The 26,104-nt window shown below is 42.8% G+C and overlaps 1 protein-coding gene across 1 annotated transcript; it reads right to left on the bottom strand.

Moving 5' to 3' along the window:
* Positions 1-889: 889 nt before the first annotated feature.
* grinaa (glutamate receptor, ionotropic, N-methyl D-aspartate-associated protein 1a (glutamate binding)) lies at positions 890-25,633 on the bottom strand. Its single transcript, XM_048229349.1, has 7 exons — positions 25,461-25,633; positions 15,729-16,045; positions 13,807-13,928; positions 8,954-9,154; positions 8,413-8,541; positions 7,916-8,059; positions 890-3,467 (listed from the first exon to the last, which is right to left on the bottom strand). Exons 2-7 carry the CDS (start codon positions 16,021-16,023, stop codon positions 3,318-3,320), a joined length of 1,041 nt encoding a protein of 346 aa, XP_048085306.1. The 5' UTR covers positions 16,024-16,045; positions 25,461-25,633; the 3' UTR covers positions 890-3,317.
* Positions 25,634-26,104: the final 471 nt, after the last annotated feature.

Raw genomic sequence — 26,104 nt, 5'->3', positions numbered from 1 at the left:
AAGTGCTACCTTGTTGCACCATCCCCTTCACTATACTGTATTCACCAATTACATATTGAAGGTGTATATCAACAATATGTTTTCCATAACAGGTATCCTTGTACTCAGACCAACTCCCAAATGACTCCTGGAATGAGACAATGTCTAAGTATAAAGAATGCAATGTTCCGCTGTGACCCACAGAACTTTGTTTTGGGGCATTAGCCACCAGCCTTAATCAGAACTGTTTTGTTTGTTGTGAAGATCACCTTTTTGACTTCCAAGTTCCAGTTTAGTTTATTTGGCCTTGTGTCAGTATAATTCCACATGATAAAAGCTGAAAAAGATATCTACACCACTCTTGAAGAGTTAAGAAAAATTGTGTAAGTACGTTAGGGTTGATAGCTGGTTTAGAAACCTACTGAACACACCAGTCTCATAATATTTAGGGCCAGCTGCATGTGGCAATATGGTGAAGGAGTAAGGTCCAGCTGCTAGTGATTACAGCTGGAGCAATGTTAGGAAATGTGGATATGGAAGATAATGATTGCTTTTACAGTCCTTTACTTACATAAGTTGAATTCTTTAATATATAACTTTAACTAAGTTTGGAACCAGTCACTAATAGTGGTCAGCTCAGTGCCTGATGGACAGGGTGATGTTTCTACACTGAGGTTGTTGATAACAATTCCAAAGTGTCTGAAGGACCTCGATTAAAACCTCGTAATCTTTCAAGGTGAATTTGGAAAACAATCAACTGCCAGCCGAAATAGGGCCCGCAAAAAGAACTGCATTTGTGAGAACATGAACTTTCTGGTTGACCCATTTTTTTAACATGGCTTTCTGACAAACCCCTTTCCCCTCAAACAGGCAGACATGCACAGACACACACACCCACACACAGTCAGAGTTTCTGTTTTGTTTCTTGTTTTAATGTAAAGCATACAGCAGTGAAGAGGAATACAATCCCAGTTCAGTTTAATGCAAATGTACAGTGCAAACAGAACTACAAAGGCCAAAGCTCACCCTATACACTCAGTCCACTACAGAGGCTTTACGGACAGTTAGTTAGTTACAAACACAAACAGAGAAATCAGAGGTCTAAAAGAGGGTTGCAGATCAGAACTAAAACATGGGAGGCAGGAGGGGCTTTCTCGAGAGGCGTCTCCCAGCAACAGCAGTTTCAGCACACACCAGCACCACATGCAGGTTAGTTGAGAGGAAGCAGTCTTTTTTTTTTGGTTACCATTTTCCTGTAGATCCTTTATTAAGAAATGAACATTCAATCCACCATTTATTAGATTAACAGCACAAATACATTAGTCTGTCCATCTCTCTCTCTCTCTCTCTCTCTTCATGCTAAAACATTTGTATGGAATTATAACAAGTTTTCATTGAAATGCATCTGTGGCCAAATCAATGCTTCCTCCAGCTTTGGATGCATTTAATAGAAATGTATTTAATAAATTCTACACCACTCACAGCGGTAATACGTAGGCAATTCATTTGACTTCAAATATGTTAACTTCCAAGGGTACAAGACAACGGTAAGCCTAAATAAAATGTAGCTAACTGTATCGTATTGACACATGATGTTTCCGGATTTTGATAGCATCTCATTACTTCTAGAAGTCAGATTGTTTGCGATAATGCTCTATGCTAATCTTGTGAAAGCAGCCTGAAACCACTACAAAGTTTACAGAGAGAGAGAGAGAGAGAGAGAGAGAGAGAGAGAGAGAGAGAGAGAGAGAGAGAAAAAAAAAAGAGAGAAAGAAAGAGAGAGAAATAACCAACCAATACATTTGCCCAATTCCAGCCTAGCCTATACAGTCTCTGCAATAAATATGTCAAATATAATTACAACTACACACATTGGAGAAGTGTCCAATGCTTGTTAACATGTTAAAATGCCTCATGTACATAACTTCCGAACCCCTCAGAGTGCTTGGTTAAAAATTAAACAAAAACAAATTAATAATACTTTCAATACTTTTCAAACTTTCACATTAGTCTCAAAAAACACAACACTAAGACCGCTACGTTAAAAGAGACAGAGGACAAAAGAGATACAGAGAAGCAGCGGGGAGCGACAGGCAGATGACAGGAGGGGGATAGTGGGAACATTTCAGTGATTCTGACGAAAAAGGAGAAAGCAAATATCAAATACGGAACACAAAGTGTAACAGGCCTTTTAAAAACGGCAAATTTCTGGTCAATCACCAAAACGAAACCGCAACCTTCTCCCTCACGCCTGTGCTGGGAGTGTTATTTAAAAGGCCTTTTCCTCGAGATCAGTGTCTATTTAGGAGTACAAATGTCTAGCTCTACCGGTGTAGATTCTCTTATATTATTTTCTCTTCTCTATGTTGTCTACTGTTGTTCCAAACAGAGTGATTGGTTACTTATACAGTGATGTCTGCACATTCTGTTATATTTCCCATGTAGCACCACTGGGTCGGGGTTGCACATGGAGAGCAGGCATGCACAGAGAGAGAGAGAGAGAGAGAGAGAGAGAGAGAGAGAGAGAGAGAGAGAGAGAGAGAGAGAGAGAGAGAGATAAAAGAGAGCGAACGGGAAAAAAGGGAAGAAAGGAGAGAGGAGGAGAGCAGAGGGTTGAAAAGTGATGTGCTATTTACAGCTTAGCAAGAAGCAGAGGAAGTCTGTCCTCAGATCGGTCTGTCCGTCTGTCTATCTGAGCAGTGTTGCAATCAGCATGCACAGGAGGTTACACTGAAGGCTTACAGAAGGGCAACATGTGGTGCAAGAGTGAATCAACGGGTCTGATTTTTCCATTTTTTTACAAAGAATTACACCCGTTTTGGTGTGTTATCTGTTCCATCTGCAGCCTTCAGAGTGCTGAGCTCAAACATGCATCCCTCCGGCTTCTCTGACAAGAGGTCGGCGTCTCCAGCGCAAGAAGCGAACTGTACAGCATGGAGCACAGCATGGTGCAGAGTTTCAACAAAACCTTACACGGATAAAGAGTCTGTGGCCAGGGGTCTCAGACTGATTGAAGTGGTTAAATAATAAGGATTTAAAAACTTGCACTTCTCATCTGCTCTCCACAGGGCAGAGAGGCTCTCATTGGTTGGTCTGTCTGTCAGTCAATCATTCAGCCAATCACGCCTACTCTTACTGGCGGGCGGAGGGAGGATGGAAAATGAAGGCGGAGGTGCAGGGTTCTTTGGAAAAGTTGTGACGACAGGATAGAGAGAGACAGAGAGAGAGATAGAGGGAGAGGGAGAGAAGAAACAACAACCATTCGCTTGATTTTATTTCCCCTTCCTTCCACACCGCACGCGCGCTTCTCCTCCTCTCCACTGAGGGGCGCCGAGCGCTTACTCCCTCGAGCGGCCTACGATGGCCAGGATGTAGAGGAAGATGTTGATGATGTCAGTGTAGAGGTTCAGGGCGGCAAAGATGTACTCCTCTGGGCTTAGAGACAGCTGCTTGTTGCCCAGCAGCAGCTGCGTGTCCACGGCCAGGAACTACCAAAGAGAGAGGAGGGGTCAGATAAGGCCAGACAGCAAATATATGCAGACACAACCACACACACATGCACGCACACTAGACGAAGGATGTACCCTCAGCAAAATTCCTCTGCATTGCATACAAATCCAGACCAGTACAGCAACATAACACTTCATATGTCACTAGCACATCATACATAGAAGTCCCATTTATAAAAAAAAAAAAAAAAAAAAAAGTCAGATTAAAGGTCAGCTTCGAAAAAACTGCAATGACCGCTTACGGGCATGAGGAAAACTGACTAGACTCGCAATGTTATTAAAAGTGCTTTGGTAACATGGAGAAAATCTCTACTGAGCGACATCTTCGTTTACCTCTGTTGTAAACAAATTTCATAAAGTTACAATTTATACAGTAATATATCTTACTGCAGTCTTCTTCTGGGTACCTCTAACATTTTAATACCTGGCCCAGGTTGAAAAATAACAGTTTCCCCACAAGTAAAGTATAAATTATTTTTCCCTTGGGGATTTTTCCTTGGGGACCAATAAAGTATTTATCTATCTAAATTCTGGTAGTCATTGTGAACTTGTGACGTGATCTGTAATGCTTCTCTGTTCCAAGTAGAACTTTGACATTGACAGTGTACACCAGTTCTGTACCAGCACCACATTGCAGTGTGCTGAGAGGGAGAAACTAAACATTAAGAGGCTTTTCGTTTAAGTCGATGCAGCAGTGTTTCTCATGGCTGTTGCTTAGTGCACACATTAGACTAGTTTACCTGGTACACGGCCACACACACACACACTTGCCAAGCACCTACTCACGCGCACAGACACACAGACACAGACACAGACACAGACACAGACACAGACACAGACACAGACACAGACACAGACACAGACACAGACACAGACACAGACACAGACACAGACACAGACACAGACACAGACACAGACACAGACACAGACACAGACACAGACACAGACACAGACACAGACACAGACACAGACACAGACACAGACACAGACACAGACACAGACACAGACACAGACACAGACACAGACACAGACACAGACACAGACACAGACACAGACACAGACACAGACACAGACACAGACACAGACACAGACACAGACACAGACACAGACACAGACACAGACACAGACACAGACACAGACACAGACACAGACACAGACACAGACACAGACACAGACACAGACACAGACACAGACACAGACACAGACACAGACACAGACACAGACACAGACACAGACACAGACACAGACACAGACACAGACACAGACACACACAGACACAGACACAGACACAGACACAGAGACACAGACACAGACACAGACACAGACACAGACACAGACACAGACACACGGCTCTAGACTTTCATCCCCTGGACATGTTTTCATTACAAAGACCATCAGATATAGTATGCATGTATGGATTGATTGATTTTATATGTGAAAATGCAATATGCCCAAGCCTGTCCTCACTTTTCCACAACAGTAAGCACTCCTCATCCTGTCTCATGTTAACCTTCCCTCCTTCCTGCTTCATTTCAGCCTTGCCTGACAATGTAGCTTCAGAGAGCCCAATGCACCTCAGTAATGAGCCAACAAGCTGAGGCTGCAGGATCTGCGCACGTCTGTCGTCTCATCCCTCCACCCCCCCCCCACCCCTCCTTTTCCTCCCATTCTCTGTGTTCCCTCATCAGTCTGCTTTCTCTCTCTGCATCTGTTACGCTGAGCTCATCGTTTCCATGAATGCCCGCGATCAATCCAGGCCACTAATCCAGCATCTCCAGCTTCCTCCCTTCCCTTTCCTTTCCTTTCCTTTCCCTCCATCTTCTCTATCATTCCGATGATCATTCCAAACCCCTACATCACGCTGCACTGACAAAGCTGTTTACTTCCTTTGCTCCATTTTGGAGTCCCCTCAGAACGCTCTCTGTGTCCCCCTCTCTCACCATGCTTTTACCAATGCACTTTGTACGGATACATAACAGTTTTTAAAGGGGGCATTCGGGGTAGCCTGTATGGTGCTGTCATTTATTTTTCCACAATTAAAGTGGCCCTCTCTTCCCTCGTTTGCACTTTTCCATCCTGCAGATGAAATTAGGGCAGTTTGGGGCCAGAACGCTGGCCAGGACTCAGGGAGGACAGGGGCTCCCTGTCCAAACCTTCTCTTCCTCTCACCCTCTTCTTCACCCTCTCTCTCCTTCTCCCCCTTTCCTCTCTCTTTCTTTCTCCCTCTCCTTCCTCTTTCTGTCTATCTCCCTCTCTCCTCCTCTCTCTCTCCCTCCCTCTCTCTCCCTCCGGCCTCACTGCAGCACTCGTTCCCCCTGCCTCCTCCGTTTATAAAAGCTCCAGGCATGCACTTGGGCCGTTTGCCATCTCCTCACTGATTAAAAGCTGGCCCGTATAAAGTTTGCACATTTTTCTTACGCTGGCAACAAAATATGTGATGATTCAACACTTGATGTCTTCTGCAGCTACATGCATGCACTCTCAATTCTTATGAGGGGTATAGACCCTTTCAACAATAAACACAAAAACAATGCTTGGACGTTCTATTTGGTTCCCAATCTACTTCCTCTGCATTAAGATAACATATGGAATGTTAAAACGGAAGCCTTGTGGGGCCAACTATGATGCTGATATTGGAACTCTCTTGAAAGGGTCTATACACTAAGTTATCCACAGTATGAAGTCACACCCCCAGTAACACATATATGCATTAGATCTACAGCTTGTTTATCTTCAGCTTTGCAGAGCCATGCTGACCCATACCAACCTCCTATCCACACACTCACTGACTGACTCCAATAACTGTTTAATTCTAGGCGCTAGATAACAGCTGCGACACAGAGCTTTTCTTAGATTACGCACAGCCAGACCCACTAAAGGCTGATCACTGAGTCACTTTTGCAGTGTCTGTCACAGATTATGGCACCATAGCAGACCATCTAATTTGTTTTCCAAATCAGCATTTTAGATTTGCCTGCTTCTACTGCAATCTGCAAGCCATTCACATGGCTTGTGTGATCAGGCAGTGAAGGCCTATTTGGGTTTTCAGCATAGTATGGACAGTAGGGGTGTAAAGATTAACCGATACGTATCGGTATCCGTTTTTAACGTTTAAGATAGGGCTACATCGATACGTGAAGCCCCGTATTGGAAAAAAACTGAAATGAACCGGTCGTTACATCGATTTACTTGTTACGAATCGGTTCACAACCTTTTCTGCTCGCTCAGACTCTCATTTACGTTCCAAGCAGCGCGTTCATCCCACTTCCGGTTTTGAAACTATACGTGGCACGGAATTGTGGGTAATGCAGTTAGTTTTTGGTTACATTCATTGCCCAAAATTGTCAAATGACCTCATTACCCATACATCTACTGCAACTTAACTTAACTTCGGTCGGCTTTTGTTTTTCGAAATCCAGCGCGAAATTAAGCACTTATAACATTCCTAAACAGCAACGATAGTCTGTAGAGTAGCCTTACCTTTGATGAAGGGATTTCCTTAATGTTAAATAATAATTTGGCCCTTGCTGCTAAAACGATGCATAAATTATTAAGCAATGATTTTGTTCATATTCACTCAGACTTGTGGCATTTTAGGTTTCTGCATTAGGTCTACTGTTGGAACAAAATAAGCCCAGAGAGTTCATTGATTTGTAGGCCTATTTTATTCTTGTAGGGTAGGCCATATGAGAAAAGGCCAAGAGTGTCTTAAGCACTGTTTTATTTTATTTCGGTATTGTCTTACCTCAACAAGGCTACAGCTCCATGAAAACAATCAGATATAACTCTATAAAATCTGTAAAGTCTATAAAAATGTATTTTTATGTTGTATTTGGCTGCTGTGTTTGACTGAAATGTAGACTATTCTTTTTTCATTTTAATACAGTATATGAAACAAACCTCAGTTTAGATAATGATATTCACACATTTTTTTGCCTAATTGACAACCATGACCATGATAATTGATATAAAATGAATGTCCACCTTGAGCAAATTATAAAAAATCTTTCAGAATGCTTTCCATTCTTGAACTGCATCGAATTGCATCGAATCGTACTGAATCGTTTTTTATAAACATGTATCTTTTCTTGTATGGAATCGTGCCCATGTATCTAGATGCGAATCGTATCGTCTTTTACATGAGAGATTCACACCCCTAATGGATAGCATGTTTAGAACGGCTCACCAGCCGCGTGCTTTTTTTTTTTTTTGTTTTGCGATGGAAATTGTTTGTCCACGACACCTGACACAAGTTATCAAACCATATATGCAAAGCACTATGGATATTGAGAAAAGGACTAGTATTAGTCTGCCATCTCCGGTGTAATCATTTAACCATTCGCAATACGCTGCTCTCCTAATGCCCGCAGCCCTTCTGAGTAAACCAGTGGTGTAGGATCCAGGTGTGGTGTGCTGGTGTCTCTTACGCAGGTGAAGAGCAGCGCGCCGAGCGAGGCGTAGACGATGTGCAGGATCTTGTGGCGGATGAACATGCAGAGGATGGAGAAGAGCAGCAGCACGATCAGACACACGAACAGAACCCCGCGGCAGGAAGTGAAGTCGTACTTGCTCTGTGAGAGACCAATGGGGAAGGGGACAAGGGAAAGAGAAAGAGAGAGGGAGAGAAAGAGAGAGAGAGTGAAACTTCATGGTTCCAACCACTGAAAAAAACAACCATGTCAAAATGCACGTCTACAGTCAAATGCACAAGCCTGCGATCAAAAGTTTAAAAATTCCCCTTCACTGAGCTGAGCACAGCTGCAGTTCACTGGCTTAAACTGATGAACATTTTAAGAACAACCATCCTTCATATGTAACAGTAGAAAAGGCAAATAAGGAAAAGCAAATAAGGCCTCTGGTGTTCTTTGAAGAGCAGATGGGAGGCAGACAGACTGGCGCGGAGAGGGAGGAGCGGGAGGCTGACCTGGAGAGAGAACAGCACCACTGAGAAGCAGACCACTGCGGTGATGCCCACAGCCATGATCACAGAGTCGGTGTCGTAGAAGCTAGCGATCATCCCCACCATGTAGGACAGGCTCAGAGTCAGGATAGACTAGGGAAAAAAAAACACACAACATAATCATCAGTACCATCATCACTACCACAATCTCACACACACAAACCACTATCATCACCACAACCATCTCAATCAGTATCATCATCAACAAGACACTGGATAAATGTTTTAAAACCACAACCTAAATAACCCTGTATGCACAACAGCACTTTTTCCTTTCTCTTGCTGCCACAAAAATTTAAATTGAAGTTAAAATTGAAACCTGTATGGTTGCAAATCGGCTACTACATAAATATTGTATTAGTTGTATTAGTGTTCTACTCATCTACTCACTGATGACATTTAGGCCCGTGAACCGGATCTCAGACTCAGATTCAGTCACGGAGGTGTTTAGAAGTCATAAGCAAACCAACAACCACACATTCAAAGCGCAGAGAAGAGCTCCTACCAGGGCTATCAGGTTCCATGGGTGTTTGCGACGGAACTCTCCACAGCAGCTCAGCACAATCAGGGACACGAAGAAGATGGCGTAGGACACATAATACGTCCATGGGTTGCGGCGCACAAATATCTTGGCATCTTGATGGAAGGTGAAGACGGCCACGAAGGAGAAGGTGACCAGAAGCTGAACGGTCAGGACCAAGAACACCTGAGGAGATGCACATGGCAGAAAATGAAAGAATGTTTGAATCAGTGGCAGTTGCTGCTCTTTGGAATAGGGGAAGCTTTGATAAAAAATGGTCAATTATTAAATTAATATTATTAAAAGGACACCAGGCAAGCCTGATACTTTTTCTCTACGAAACTCCCCCTCGCTTGGTCTGAAGCTCTTTTCCTTTTCTTTGCGTCTTCTGTCAAGGGTTTTCGCTGCTTCTTCGCCGGCTCTGCCATTATACACACGTTTGCAACAATCTCTAGCGTTTCTTTAGCCTGCCTGCTTCGGTCGGCGGGTAGGATACACTGAACTTGCAAGCGGGATATTCTTCCTACAGGCAGTAGGGGCGGGCGAGAGAGTCTTCATTCGCCCTGTAATGAGTCATTTAACCATATACCGACTTACGAAGATGAGTAATTAACACGAAAACGTTGCCTGGTGTCCCTTTAAGGTGCTATATTGTTCATTGAGGGAAAAAGTTATCCCAAAACCCAGATTGGAATAGTAGGCTGATATAATACAGTAGTATTTGATGACATTTTCTGTGATATTTTGGAGGAGGCTGAGCTTCTCCTGTAGTCTTAGAGCAATCGCCTCTGGTTTGAATGGATGTAGTGAACACAGCAGCTCACAAAAGCGTGTAAAGCATGTTCTTTCACTGCAGATAAAGACAAACTAAAATTTGAATGGCTAGGCTAGACCTTGTCTTGTAAAGGGACAATCTAATGAGTCTAGTAAGCCATTCACCATTATGTTTCCGCGAGCTCTGGACACTGTTCACAGTGAATGGCAGGCCATTGTCACCCCCATCTGTTCTCATTTATTCTCTCACAATGGAGGAAGTGCTACCCTCCTTGTGCAGTGAAAATAACTGACATTCAAACTTAAAACACACACAAGGTAATGGGGTGTGGGATCCCAACTCAATCATAAGCTGACAGCTCTCTGTATGAGCTACATTACAAACTGTAGGTCAAACTAACTGCAGAATTTTAATGGTGACCTCTGTCACCAAGTTACAGTCATGTTGACAGGCCTGGCTAGGCTTATTTAGAGCACTACAGTATGCATTCATTCTCAGCTGTCATCAGGTCGAGGCTGTCCAGTGATATAGTATGTGTTCAGCTTGCATATGCTCATGTGACCTACATCATATTTCATCATCTTTATTTGATTATTACATCATTACAGAATGGTGTTATAATTAAAGTCAAACATCCTTTCTGACACCAGGGATACCGCAAAAGGGATTCCACACATTACATTATTTACAAATAACTGTGAACTGATCAATGATTCTGAGATTAATGGATACTGACCCGTTAAATCTTTCATGTAACCAGTTACAATACAGCAGTTACATGGCCTCTGAACACTGATGTGACAATGACTTACATCTCCCAGATTCGTGCCAGTTCCATAAGCCAATAAAAACATGGGCCTACTAGTCTACAAGTGACAAAATGGAGTCCTCGATATTTATTTAGTTTTACAGCTAGAAAAGCACAATAAAAAAAGATTTGTACCAAAAGAGTGACATTGAGGGTATTATAAACTTTACTTGTGTACCCATTTGGTACTACTCAATTAATGTGCCAATATCTTAGTTCTCCACATACAATGAGCATGATGATATTAAGGATAGAACAAGGGAAGGATACAATTGTCAGTCATGTTCTTACTTTTTTCCAATTTAATTTTTGTATTGCTTTTTACAATCATATCACGATAACAACACAGACAACAAGACAAAGACAAGGGGAGACAGGAGAAAAAATCCCTGTTTTTTTTCTAGAAATGGAGATATAGTGTCTTATGAAATATGCGCTGTTTGAGCCTGTCACTCTTCTGACACTTACATTTCTGGGTTAAAGGACTTGTGTAAGATAAATATTGTTTTTCTGTTCACAAAACCACATTTCTGCTGCTGTCGGGTTCCAGAATTCCTCCTCCTCTTGGTCGGTAACGTCTGTGTCGCCATCACCAACATATTCGGCACTCTGGCAAGGACATGCCCTTTTGCAAGCGCGACTCAGCCCATCACCCACTCCACTCGGCCCGTGGTGGAGATGAACTCCCTCCTCAGCATGGTGGTCAGTCACCCTTTCTAATGTTTTTGACCTGGCGTGTGGACCTTTAACCGGAGGGTTGCCGGTTCGAACCCCGACCAGTAGGAACGGCTGAAGTGCCCTTGAGCAAGGCACCTAACCCCTCACTGCTCCCCGAGCGCCGCTGTTGATGCAGGCAGCTCACTGCGCCGGGATTAGTGTGTGCTTCACCTCACTGTGTGTACACTGTGTGCTGTGTGTGTTTCACTAATTCACGGATTGGGATAAATGCAGAGACCTCACGGGATCAAAAGAGTATATATACTAGTTCCCTCAGTAGAGTTGTTAAATCTCCATTGTTTTGTTTTGCTTTGTGAAAAGAAAATATAATCAATTCTTGAATAAGTGCTTTCAATGCTTTCAGTGCACTAGACGAGGTAACGTCTACAAGAAGAGGGCGTCCAGACCGATCCACAACAGCGTTACTAACTAAATTGAAATCGCCAGCCATAAGGATGGGATAGTCTGCAAATTCAGCTACCAAAAGATTCAGTTTAGACAAGAATGGACTTTTTTTGTCCTGTGTTTGGAGCATAGATGTTTACTAAAACACATTTTTCGTTTTGCAACACACAGAACAGGATTAAGTATCTACCGTCCTTATCAGATATTTGTTTTAATAATTGAAATGAAAATCTCTTAGAAATCAAAGTTGATACTCCTCTGAAAGCGCCATTGCCTGGCCCACCCATCCTTGTCTCAACTGATTCTAGTGCGTTCGTGTGGGTCTCTTGTATCATCGCCAAGTCACATGACGGATTTCAAGTGGGACAGGATACCATATCTTTTAGTTTTATTGGAAATGCCATTTACGTTCCAGCTAATCATATGAACACCATTAGAACCCATTATACATGTGCAACTCTAAATCATCTAAATCAGCTACAGAAGGGTAAGTGGAAAAAACATAAACACAAATAACACAAAATACCTACAAACATCACAGATGCCATAAGGCAAACAACAAAAAAGGCAATGGATACAGAGTCCATCACCAGACCTTGAGCATAACAAGAGGGCATCGCTGTAATCCAACCCATTCCGCTCAATCCTCAAAATCCAATGACCTGCGGAAAATCCACTTAAGCACCAGCGTTTATGAAGTTCTGTGTTCAATGTAAGGTCTGAATGAGTAGGCTAGCCTACAAAAAGTCACACAGTTCACATTTCCCCGTTATTAATAAACCCAACCCCTCACATATTCCCATCCCTTTTTTTTTATAGAGTTTTAGGACAAATGCCAAGGCTATACAATAAAGAGAGGGGGGCTTACTAGCGCTCATGCAGTTGAAAGGCCTCACTGGTCATTTCATGGTAGGCCTAGGACCAGTGCTTGAAGGTTTCAGGAAGTTTCTCCTTCAAGTCTTCAGCAGCCTCCACTGCGTTCTTGTATATACTCGTCACACCCTTGATAGTGACAATGAATCGTGCAGGATGCAGGATGCCATAACGCACAGACTTATCTGTTTGGAGCATCTTTCTGATGTTGTCATATCCCACTTGTTTTTTCCTGATCTTCAACGGTAGATTCTGTTGTATCCAGAATGCTTTCTCTTCCCAGAAGAGTTTCTTTTTCGCTGACTGTAGGATCTTCTGTCATTTAATCTCTACCTACGATGTAAGGACGGGGAGGTTCACCGGGATCCGGTAGTGGTCGCCGGGTATGCCGTTAGCTCTTAATTTTAGGAATCGGTTCGTCGTCATTGAGATCTAGAATGTATCTCAAAATGCCATCCAGCACACCAGGAGTTGATTCTAGACCTTCGGGTAGGCCCATGAACATCAGATTTCTCTTCCGAAATTCAGTTTCCATATTGTACATTTTTGTTTGTAGAGCGCCCATATTCTTGGTCAGGGCTTTCACCTTTTCGCTATCGGATTTGATATCCGTCTTCAGAGTTCCGATCCTAGTTTCCACATTCGAGATTCTATTGTTCATGGCTAGTGTGTCTTTCTTCAGATCTTTAACTAAGTTAGTTACTTCAGTCATTTGAGAGGTGACTGAGAAGATGGCGTGCTAATCACTCCTACACACCGCTCTCCTCAAAATGTTTGATAATGCAATTTAACAGTCATTTAACCAACTAAAGTTCGAGATTCGTGACGATAAAAGCACAGTCATAAGATCTGGCTGTATGTCTATTGTTGGGCCTTCTCGTGAAACATGATCTATAGCAAAAACTAACCAGCGGCGTGCTGCAATCAATCAAATCATGGACAACGAAGAGACACCTGCATGGGCGCAGCACCTTCTGACTGAGTTTACAAATCTTCAGATCTGAGTTTTCAGATCTTTGTTTGATACAATTGTCAGTCATTTTCAAAAGACTAAAAAGGTATATGGGATAGCCAATAGGCACATGAAAATCTATGTGGAAGAATTTCAATGTGTAGATATTTAGTGTGCAAAGTGTCAATGTTGTACCAACTGTTTAAGAATCCAGTCACTTTATCTACCCAAGATGAGTACAGTAAGCACCAATACCGAAGGCTGCATTTGGTTCATGTTCTCCTAATACACAAACACGCTCTCCTTACCTTTCTGATGAAGGCCTGGCGGATGGTCTTATCCTCAAAGCCCGAGTTGGTGAACTCCTCGTTGTCATAGTATGAGGGAGGCCCGTTCTCGCCATGGTAACCAGGGCTGTCCATCATGGGTGCTGCGGGAGGGCAGAGAAAAAAAGTTTTTAGAAGGACAGGGCTGAAAGGAGAGAGGGGGGGGGGGCAAGGTGACTGTGTGGATGAGAATACTAAAGGGATAGCACCAGAGCAAGACATCTGAACAGTGAACACATCACACTCACAGCTGTTCTCATTGTTAGTCCTCACAAATGGGTCTTTTAGATATTAATTTATTAAGCAATGAAACAAAACAACTTCAAAACATGTATTGCTTTTAGTAAATCATCTCTAAATGCTGTGGAAGAGCAGTCAATAATATCTGGAGGACAGAAGAATTTATAATATTATTACTGTAAACCTAAATTGTTTTGTCAACATTCAGATAATGTCACAACGGTGATCTCATGCTAATGGGAGTCCCTGCTCCCTACTGATCACTCGCAAACTGTACTCTACTATTCAGACACAGTAGAACACATACAGCAGTGGTTCTCAACGGGTGTGTCGTGAGGCAAAGTGAGGTGAACCGTGGAATTTTGAGGGACCCAATGTATTTTTTTTATACAGGCTCGTAGTCATACAGTGGTTGTTATTCTATTGTTGTTAATATTATTATTATTCTGTTCTATTCTATTCTACTCTATTGTAATTTATCCTAATAGGCTACAGATCGATCATGCAGCTCAGTCAATATTATGTGAGCATATGCCTGTCGCTGTTGTCTCAGCTCAAGAACACTGTACAAAAAAAGTACGGGCAAAGGGATGAACCCCCCTGCTATAGCCTATAATAGTGTAATAATATAGTAAGGTGGCATTTTGGTTTGACTTTGCCCCAAAAAGGTTGACAACCTCTGCTCTACAGACACAATATGATCAGTGCACAAAGAAGAAGCTGTGTATTGCTGCTTTCTCAGAGAAACCAAGATGGGGATATTTTGCCCTCGTTCCCCATTATGAAAGGACCCATCACATGCTTTCACTGCTTCTAGCTCTTCCACTGATCGTATCTGCTGATTTCACTAATTGGCCACATCCAGCAGCGGTAGTGCAGCGGAGTGAGCTGAATGATGCTTAGCATGATGCTAAGCTAAAATGAACACCTGCAGCGCCGCAGGCTTCAGTTCAGCTGGCTGGCCAGCTGTGTTCCTTTGCAACGCCATCATGGCAGAGTCTGGCGTTTATTTTCAGCAACTGTCCTTGTTAAGGACTGCAAATGTGAGCACTCACAATTCTCACTTTCATATTTGTATCTAATTGAGCCTAAGACAGGAACACTGAAGCTTCCATTCAACACATTTAGCATTATTGAACACATACCAGTTGCTCAAAACCATTAGTGGTGCAGAGCCAGACCTCAACAATAGAGGAATGTGCTTGTTTAGATGGTAATGCCACCTGACTTGACATGTTAGGCTGCTGCAGCGGAGCCCAATGGCTGCTGCTTATGTAAGGTGGAAAGACAAGCGCGGGAGTTTCCACATGGAGAGCCAGCTAGCCATCTCCCCGTCAGACTGGCGGCTGCTGGACTCCAATCAGGTCACTTATGCCTAGTCTTCAGAAGGCATTTTTATGGCACTGTACATTGTCAAAACTTTATTTTAGAATTGGGGGAAAAAAGTGTGTTTTCAAGTAGTTGATGCATTGCAGGGGATTGAAGTCAATGAGCCAGACGCAGCTACTAAATGGGGCAAGTTCCTACAGTAAGCACAACACTGTTTATAGCCAACAGTGTTTATAGCCAGCCAGCTACTCCGGATAGTCTAAAAACAGATCATCAATTCCCTGCTGGGAACCAGCGACGAGAAATCTGAGAATCAGGTAGCACTAGGCACTCACCATTGGGGTTGGGGACAAAGGCAGGCTGTGGTGGGACCTGTCCGTACCCTGGCCCTGGGTAGGGCTGCTGTGGGTAGGGCATCTGTGGATAGGGCATCTGAGGGTAGGGGGCGGCTTGGGGAAAGCCTGGCTGGGCGTAGGGTCCTGGGGCTGGGTATCCAGGTGCCCCAGGGGACCCCATGTAGTTTGGTGGAGGCGCCCCAAACGGTGCAGTAGGGTTGGGCTGGCCGTAGACGTTGTTGTGGAGGGGGTTGCACTCCCCCATTCCAGGGTAGCCGCTCTTGTCCTGAGACATCACTGCTACTTCCACAGAGGTCCTGTGAGGAAGGGAGGGAGAGAGGGAGTGGGGGAGAGAGAGAGAGAGAGAGAGAGAGAGAGAGAGAAAAAGAGTAAACAAAACAGTATGTGACCGAACTGAAGCAGAGCTGATGAGTCATAGATAAATCCCTGTCTGTGGGGGGTTGTGTCCATATGTCCCAAAAGTACAGCAGATGCAAACAAGACTAATACAAATACACCAGGGCATTAAGCCATGAAATATAACCCCCTACTCATCTCTAGTAAGCAACTACGCCTTCTAACCAGTACTTAAGTAGGCCTACGGGTAAAGAGACTCAAAGAGACAGATGATGTTGGCAGCATCTCTGATGGATTTATCTCATGTTTCACACCACATGCAAAGGAAGTGTTGCCTTGGCCGCAGTAAGCACTATAAAGTGGATATCAATGGAAGTTGCCGGTAAATGACTTAACAAGATTGAATGCACGGAGCAAGGCCTGGGGAAGCATCCAAGATTGGCCCAACGGTTACTAATTTTAATTTTTATTAACCAGAAACGGCTGGATTTGGAAAATAAGCATTCCAGAATGCCCTGCAATACTCATAGAGGGAAATCAAGAGATATGTATTCAGTTACAGCTTCTTCTACAGTGAGTTTGTGCTACTTACAGTTGAAACATCCACTAGTTTCTATACCAACTGGGCTTCGTCCAACCATAGGATGGCACAGGGCCCCAAGGTTTCCATGGGGTTTCAGGTGGCTTCACCACTATTTCCCTTTAAATGTGGAGGTCTGATGACCACACAACAGGTGGTGCCACTTTGGAATGTTCTATCTGAAAGGCCATTGAGGGCCCAACTTTAGTTCTTTTAAATGCACTTTGGCAGATATAAAACATCCTAATGCTGTTCATGTGAATGGGTAAGACTATTAGATGTTTGAGGTTAAATGTATGAATAAATGGTCTTTAAACATATTTACTTCAATCATTTCATGTCATATCAAACCACCCAGAGGGGTTGAAATTATTCAAAGTGCAGACCTAACATTTGAATTCTCTGCAAGTTTAGGATAGGAGCACCTGTATTTTTTCAGGGGAATCTGAGAGGGTGCCCTGGGACTTTTTTTCATTCTCCCCTACTGAGTAGGCCATACCCAATGTTTTCACCCAAATATCCACTTAACAACTCCTCGTGTGAACAATTAAGGCGATTGCTTACTCTGCACTAACTTTACACATGCCAACACTACATTTCATCCTTGGATATTTTAGTTTTCTCTTCAAACAACTTTTTCACACAGATTGTCAGAATGATATCTGTATTAGTCGCACACGCACACATGCACGCACGCACGCACCCACACAGACATGTTCTATCACTTAATCTGTCTTCCAACCCCCCACCCTGTGTGGTATTCTTCCTCACTCAATCCCTTTGTAGGGCGGCACATTGAATAACAGCAGAATTATGCAACCCTGCCCCATTTCCTCTGGACAGCCAATCCCATGAGCTTTCATCCCGTATGTGCTCTTAAGGAGACGGCTGTCTCAAAAACAAATACAGACACACTGACATACACACGGGGTGTCAGTCTTTCATTGTAAAAATGGTTGACAACTTTCTGTAATCCTTTTTGTTAACACCATAACTAGCCCCTGAGTTCTTTGACCAAAAGTTGGTTGTGTAGTACGCAGGTACAACAAACAATACGTTTTCTCATCTGTGCCCATACAATGACAGCACCTCTTTGACAATTGGCTTTATTCCCAGTGTGACTTGCTATAAGCCAAAATAACTTTGAAAAAAAAGGTTGATAACAATCATACTGTACTCCACACTCTACCTTTGTGATTATTATGGGATGTCTGGCCCATATAAAGGTAAAAAGCCTGATGTATATGTGTAAATGCAAAGATGAAACTAAACACTCTGATTGGCCTATGCTGATCAGACCACCACAGACAGTTCTACCACTCTGACAGCCAAACCTGCCTGTGAAAGCCAAAGGTGAAAAAGATTACACAGATTTATCTGTAGTTGTCCTTTGTCTTCCCAGCTTTTTCTACACTAGTCTCTCTGCCGTCACGTCCTTCCTCTTTAAGTATTCTGATGTCTGTGAAGGCCTTAGTGGCCTTAGCTTTCACTGCAGTATTCCTTTCTCTTTCACTCTTACTACCAAGAGCATGTTACCACATGAGCTTAACCTGCTCTAATCTGGAGGCCAAAAACATTTATTGTTCTCAATGTGCGGAAAGATCAAAATGATGATTAGATGCTCCATTTCCTGGAAATCTCAAATCACATGGATCTCATAAGTCACAGTGCAGACAAACCCATGCACACATGCAAAGCCTAAATGTCATACAATCAAAAAGCCTAAACACATTCAGGCTCCAGTCCTCCACACTAATCGATACTAATCAACCAGAGCAAGCTACCGGTAATCAGTTTCATACAAGGCTAATTTTTAGTGAAACAGAGACACGAAGGCTCACATGACGTGGCATTAAAGGATAATTCCGGTTTTTAGCACTTTGAGTCCCTTTTCTGGTTTGTTTTGGATGAACTAGAGTGATGGACACCGAAATTTTGACAATGGGTCCTGTCTTGACTTTTCTGACTCGTTTTGAATCGCCTTTGACTTCAAAGTGGCTGCCTACAGGCATGCACAACGTGTCCTTAAAACAACCCTTAATGTTCATTTTTCAAAACTGTGCAACTCACCGAGTGGTTAATAGTGGTGTTCGTTGATGTTCCAAAACATGTAGCGTAGCAAAATACAGTTTTTGTTGTGTTTTATTTGTCATTTTGTAAAATCCCATTGATTTCTGTTGGAAGACTCATTGCACGATATTACTGCGCCACCGGAAACGGGGGCTGTTAACATTTGGTTGTAGTCTTTCCGCGAGACCTTTTTTCACTGTCTATGCTTCAGACTCAAATATTGAGCGGAAGTTTATACGCGGTTGTGAGGTGTGATAGTTCCACAATAGCAAATAACAAGACTGGATATCGTACATTGCGCCGATATATTTGATTTTAATAATCAACGAACACCACTAACCACTCGGTGAGTTGCACAGTTTTGAAAACGAACGTTAAGGGTTGTTTTAAGGACATGTTTGTGCATGCCTGTATGCAGCCACTCTTAAGCAGTAAAGGCGATTCAAAATTAATCAGAAAAGTCGAGACAGGACCAATCGTCAAAATTTCGGTGTCCACCACTCTAGTTCATCCAAAACAAACCAGACAAGGGACTATCCTTTATTATCCTTTAGGGAATTATCCTTTAACAGGGGAGGAAGTTGTTTACCCTGATAACTCGAGGGCAACCAACAGACAGCACGTGATAAGATAAGGCCTGAGTCATCTTAAAACTGAAACATGTTTGCCTTTTGGGTAATTCTGTGACAGTATCAGAATGACCCATGACCAGCCACCAGTGACATTGAGCATTTTTTTGTGATGATTAAACCGCAAAGCTTGACAAAAGGACTGGAAAGCATTGACCTTTCCTTTCAGCTGCAGGTCACCGGTGGCTGGTTGTGGTAGGTGCGGTAGGCTAGATGCTAGATGCTAGCACTGGCCAGAGAGCAAGAGTGCTGATGGGGGAATGGGCAAACCAAACCTGCTGATGCTGGGGCTGGACTGATGGTTATCAGGAGACCAACAGAACGGACAATGCTTTTGAGTACAAAGCTTTATGTGTGGAGGGTTTAACACACAACCACACACACACACACACAAACAAACAGGATCACAATTTAAAAAGTCCCCTGTCACAAGTTAAAACACCAGCTTAGTTCACTGAAATGATGCTGATGATGTGATGACCATTTCACCGATTTAAGAACACACAGGAAACAGTGCAGAGACACAGAGACAGAGGGAGCTCACTGCACTGGCAAGACAAACTTTCTCCTGTCATCATGAACTCTCTCTCTCACACACACGAGCACGCACACACACACACACACACACACACACACACACACACACACACACACACACACACACACACACACACACACACACACACACACACACACACACACGAAATGGCTGCCTGCTTTCGAATGACCCGAATTACTGCACTGAGCATCAGAGGTGTGTGTCTGTGTTTATCAGAAAAGGTAAATAAAACAGGCATCCGTGTGCTTCACACACACATGTTGACAGGTAAGTAGGTCTACTACCCCACAGAGAGGAACTAGGTCAGAACACTACACACACCTATCAGTTCATCAACATCAACAAGAGGGAGAGAAAAGAATGGAACAGCTGCACTAGAGTGAAAGAAAGAGTGATGCCAGAGAGAGAGAGAGAGAGAGAGAGAGAGTGAAAGAAAGAGTGATGCCAGAGAGAGAGAGAGAGAGAGAGAGAATGTAGGGGGGGAGATTAATGTGACCATCTTAAGACGAGCTGAATAAATAAAACAGACAGACTACAAAGACTCAAGAGGAGAGAGAGAGAGAGAGAGAGAGAGAGACAAGAGGAAGGGAAAGGAGAGAAAGGCAGGCAAGGGTTAAAGAATTGATAGAAATCCTCTTAGGGTGGCTGGTAAAGCCAATGACACCATCCAGATCATCCTAACACCCAGCATAAGGAGGCTCATTGGATGGGGGTCGTCTGCTGTGATATAGACACAGGGAAGGTTCACTAGTTTGTTGTTTGAACAGCTCTTAACTTACTACACAGGCTTTGGGTGGTCTTTACAGTGCTTTGCTGGTCTTTTAGGTAGCTAGCTTGCTAGTTAGACCAAAATGTGCATATCGCTGCTTTAAGCATTTTCAGCTGTTGTAGACAGAAGGATTTTAAAACATATTTCAGCAATGGTCTAAACAAGTAGATATTCCTCAACACTGCATTGCCCAGATTATGTGGACAGACCACTGCCAAATCTAGATTACGATGACGGCTGGGCGCAGTCATGATGGAAAGTGAGCTGGTGACATAAAGTAATGGAGGAGAATACCGCTGACGGTTCCCTCTCAGTGTGCTGCCGTGCATGAAGGCAGAGTAGCCCTCAAACAGCAGTACAGTCCTCACCGAAGAGGGCCAGCCACAACCAATGAACTCAGAGCACTGCGATGCAAGCACTTTGACCCAACTGCAACCACAGCTAATCACAATAGTCTCTATGGCAACAACAGGCACAACTGCGCATATCTGGCCCAAACTAGCTGATCTTTACAGGTAAATTCACAGCACTAGAAATAGCACAGCACTAACATTCATCTTTAACCAAGGGAATGAATAAACTCACATCCAGATAGATGTCAGAGCAACTAATCTCATGAAGTCATGCAGGTTTAAACCACTATAGACATGTGACTGTGGCTCTGTAATGGAAAAACACCTTTGGGGACAACCTTGAAATGAATTTTTGATGGCGAATGGTGGTGCAGCAGCACAACAGTGGCAGGGCAAGAGGACCTCACTCACCAAGACCTAAGCACTGATCTCAGAGGAGCACCACCAGCATGCTTTCCTGTTTCAATCATAATTTGGATCGGTGTAATGCAGCAAAACAAACGGCACTACAAGACTGCACAAAATGAAACTAAAGCTAAACTGCGTAAATATCAACTCCAACACCCTTGAGGAATGTTTGAGCTCAAAACAAATTCTCTGAGGTGCATGGCCGACAACTGTACAAAAACAAGTGCGAATGCACTGCCAGCAAATTGTCAGTGGTGGGGAAAGAGTCTCTATTGCGTAAACCAGTGGTTCTCAAAGTGAACCCGCCCCACTAGAGAGAAATTGAGAAATTGAGACATGATACATGGGACTTGAGACATGGGACTCGACATGATACATGGGACTCAATGAACAAGAGTCTTTTTTGTGTCTATATTAATGCCAAAAACACACACACACATACATAGGAGTCATAAATAGGCCTACATATGAAGTAAAACAACATCAGATCCAGGGGACTGTAACGTGGAACCACAACGTGATTTTAACGTTACCAATTTGCTGGGGTGATGGGGTCAGGTGGAGCTTGTGAATTCCCCACCTCCAAAATGGGGAATGAGGAAAAAAGTTGAGTACCTCTGGCTTGAATTAACAAGAGACATAAATCTTGCCACATTTCTCAAATAAACTGTTTTTTTTTTTTTTTTTTTTTTAATTGCCTCATAATGGTCCATGTAAATTCGACTACAACATGCCAACGACAGGTTTCCATTCACCCTTAGCATATTTTCTTAAATGGTAAATTGCAGGAAATGTGTTTCTGGTAGTCAGCTGAGTAAAATGCATCTCTAATGTACTAACCAGACCAGTTTCATTGCATTCATTTGACACCGGTCATGTAGAGAATGTTGTAAATGTTGCCAAGCCAGTGTGTGGTTGTCACCTACCATTAAAGACCGAGAATTTTCTGTGTATCCCATCATTGTGCCTCAGTGTAAAATGGGTATTTCTTTAAAATATTATTAAGCCACAATAAGGAGGATCACTTATCCATATGCATTTTTATAGGGCCTAAGCTTATAGCCCCAAACACTCACCAAGAGATATAATAAACTATTATATATAGAGATATAATAAACAATAAACTATTAAATGTATGGATGGATCAGGTCATACAGGCTCACAATGGCAGCATGGCTATAAATGTAGTTTCAGTTTAAGCTGTTGTCACCCACAGAGATTTCAGAGATTTAGGTCAATGAAGTCAGTTGGCCAGGCCGCACAATCACTCTCCTGAATATAAACCTGGGTCACTGTCAACTGCTGTAACTCATGAGTCACTGACTCATATTATCTTAATAGTTTGGCCCTTTTCTTTGTTTTATTATTCTTCATCAATATTTTGGTCCTCGGTGAGGCTACACTCTCTCTCCCATCCTATTCCTCTTCCTCTGTTATTCTACAGAAAAGCAGGGAGCCATTAAAAGGCTGATGTGGAGCTTCGCTCTTTATTTCCATGGCTGCCGTGCTGATGGGGTAATCCCTGGCCCAGCATCAAGTCTATCATGGCTGGAGTGCTGGAGCTCCAGATCCAGAAATACCCCGGAGATGAGAGCCAACCTGCTCCCTCTCCGTAGCCTACCTTCACTCTGTTTACAGCTCCAGTAAGGCTCATCTACGACTCACACACCAGATGTCTAGGCTACCTCTCGCATGTTCCACTGAACCTGAACTCTACGCGCAGCAACAGCCAGATAAACCAACTCACAACTGTCAACCACAACGTTGTGGTTTTCAGTTTTGTCTTGTTTCTTAGACTATGGTAGTACTAAGTGAAAGTGTCTATACAAACTACAGCTAAATATACAGAACCTGTCAGTGTATGCATATAATCCACAACCAGACTTGCACTGCCATAACAGACAATATTCATTTCCAATTATATTAAGCTGCAAGGCATTCTCTACTGATAATATCTACAGCTATAGAAAAAAATTAAGCGACCACTAACAATATCTCTGATGTCATCCTACGAGAGACATTCGAATGAGTTGACGGTCATATTAAAAATTAAGAGACCACTGCAAACTTGAATTTGACAGTCAACTCATGTGAATGTCACTCAGCAACAGTAGGATGACATCAGAAAAATGTGCAATGATTTCTCAATTTTTTCCAGAGCTGTATGTAACACGTCTTTCTTGTTTACACATGGTAGTGTGCATGGGAAGAGAAGACTGCACTGTACTGTACACCTTAAAACGGTTGTCAATTTAGTTATAACTGATCTGCTAGCTGTGGGAATCACTATATGTGTTGTTCAAAAATGGTGACATTTAGAATAATCATACAATCGGAATCCACCAGCCAGCCTCTGGATCTCTGTAGTACAGCAGGTCAACAGGGAGAATGTGGGTGGAGTAGGCTAAATATGGAAATAGCTCATTACTGACTTAAAGCTTGCTTTTCTTGGATCACTATGATTCAGCACTACCGCACAGGCAACACGGGCCAAACTTGCTTACTGTGACTCGCATAAAGTCATGTTTGTGTGTTACTGAATGAAACAATGTTACAAATAACAAGGAGGACCAGGGTGTCATGGCAGACGTGTTTCTCAAATGTGAAGTCACTACTGGAAACCTGCCATGGTCGGCTCGTAAAGTGAAAGTCAGGAGCAGCGTAGGGACTAATTTATTGCAACTGATGATTAAACCGCATGGTAGAGAAAGCGCACCACTCCACTGCAGAACAGAGCTAAGCAAGATGTGAAGTCCAGTTCGATTTGAAATTGATACCGTGACGCCACATATCCCAGGGGCTGCGTTAAACAGAGCCGTCAGGCATTTTAAAAAAGAGCAGTAAATCCAACAGGGCATGCGAAACCGGACAAAAAAAAAAAAAAAAATAAAACCCAGATAATAAAAAAGGCAGTGAATAAGAATAACAAAAGGCAGCAGCTTGCCGTTTAAAGCAGATATGTCTGATATACAACCATATCCTCGCGTAAGTTTCGCATATATTAACCTGAACGGCAATCTTATGGAAAAAACTTGGAAATCATTCCTTGGTGTTGATTCAATCACCACACCAACAGGAACACTGTTCTACTCAAGAATCTGTTACTCAACGACGCAGTCACTATCAGGATAAAAGCTTATCATCAAACTACAACTGTCAGGAGTTAACAGATTTGGCATATATTAGAGCTTTAAGTAATGGACCGTTACTTTTCAAGTAAATAATATCCTTCTAAGGCTTGATGTCATCAGTGCCAAAGCCTACGTGTTATGCAAACACAGCTTCTAGAAGAGATATCTGCTACTTCATGCTAGTGAGATGTTATAAAAGGGCATACTCTCTTATAAGAGATTAGAGAGTAGGTCCTTTTAACTGAGGCGCATAATACCAAAACACAAGTTAAGCTCGTGGACATGAAATAATTGTCTGGCAAAATTAGTGTTATCCTTTTGAATAGCCATACAAGAGACAGTAGCCACCTGTTCTTCCCCTAGCTAACTATCGTAATTTCTATGTAGCACTAGGCAAATAGGAGTATTACAGAGAAATATAGACCTTTAACGTCCATAGCCCTTTAACGTAACGTTTAACGCTAGTCCTAGATTCCTAATCCTGAAGACAACCATTTGTACACGCAGACAACTGCAGCTTGTGTAACGTGTCATAACATATTCATTCTATCGTATTCCTTACATTAATGTTGTTACATCAGCGCTGACCACGTTGAGGCACGATATTCGGACAAAATGACCACACCACACAGATTTAGGCCATCATGCAATGTATGTTAAATGTATCAGCTGTTTAGACCGTTGTTCATGATTCTATCGCAAAAGGGCTCTTTTTTGTTCATCAGATATTACAGATATGTTAGCTGCGTTGGTGTTCGCGAGCCAGCTAGCAAACTGTCGCTAACGTTAACGTTACTTGACCTGCTATCCACGGATAATCGTGTTTCATACGTGAAATGACCACAAATAACGTAGTATATGCATCACCAGACTTACCCTTAGTATGTATCGCGACCTCCTCACCAGTATAAACGACAAATTTATCCAAAGTTAGATACAGACCGAGTGTTCCTGTGAGATATTTGTTTATCACGTTGCGTTTTCCGTTTCGCCGACGGGAGATGCGCGTTGGTTGCTGCTGCTGGCTACTACCCCCCCAACAACTTAGACCCAGCACGTGACGTCACTCAGGCTGGTGTCATATGATAACGAGGTTCTTTCTGGGAAATAACCAAATACACTGCTATTTCCCAATGTATGTAAAAAAAAAAAAATCAACTACTTTATAAACGTCAAACTGCCACTCCAGACTCTAGATTCATCTGTTATTTCACTCTTCCTATCACCCCTACGCCGCACATACGTGAGTTACCTATGTATTACAGTCAGTGTAATGTGAATTATGTGGCCTTCATAAATGAACTGGTGCTTTGATAATGTGTCTGTGCCTATTAATGGTTTTTCACAGTGAGGATACACACTTAAAATTATCTGAAAAAATGTAATGTTTGTTTTCCATCATAATAACAAGAACAATACTTAGTATATTATACCAAGTATATCTTGGATCTCTGTCAGGGGAAACCAGTGAAACTTTATTGCTTACATCTATGTACATTTTACCCGACCATTGCTGAATA

This window comes from Alosa alosa, chromosome 20, assembly GCF_017589495.1.
Source record: "Alosa alosa isolate M-15738 ecotype Scorff River chromosome 20, AALO_Geno_1.1, whole genome shotgun sequence".
In the NCBI taxonomy this organism is placed as follows: domain Eukaryota; kingdom Metazoa; phylum Chordata; class Actinopteri; order Clupeiformes; family Clupeidae; genus Alosa; species Alosa alosa.
Note: the sequence above shows the minus strand (reverse complement) of the source record. Positions and strands in the feature narration are given on the sequence as shown.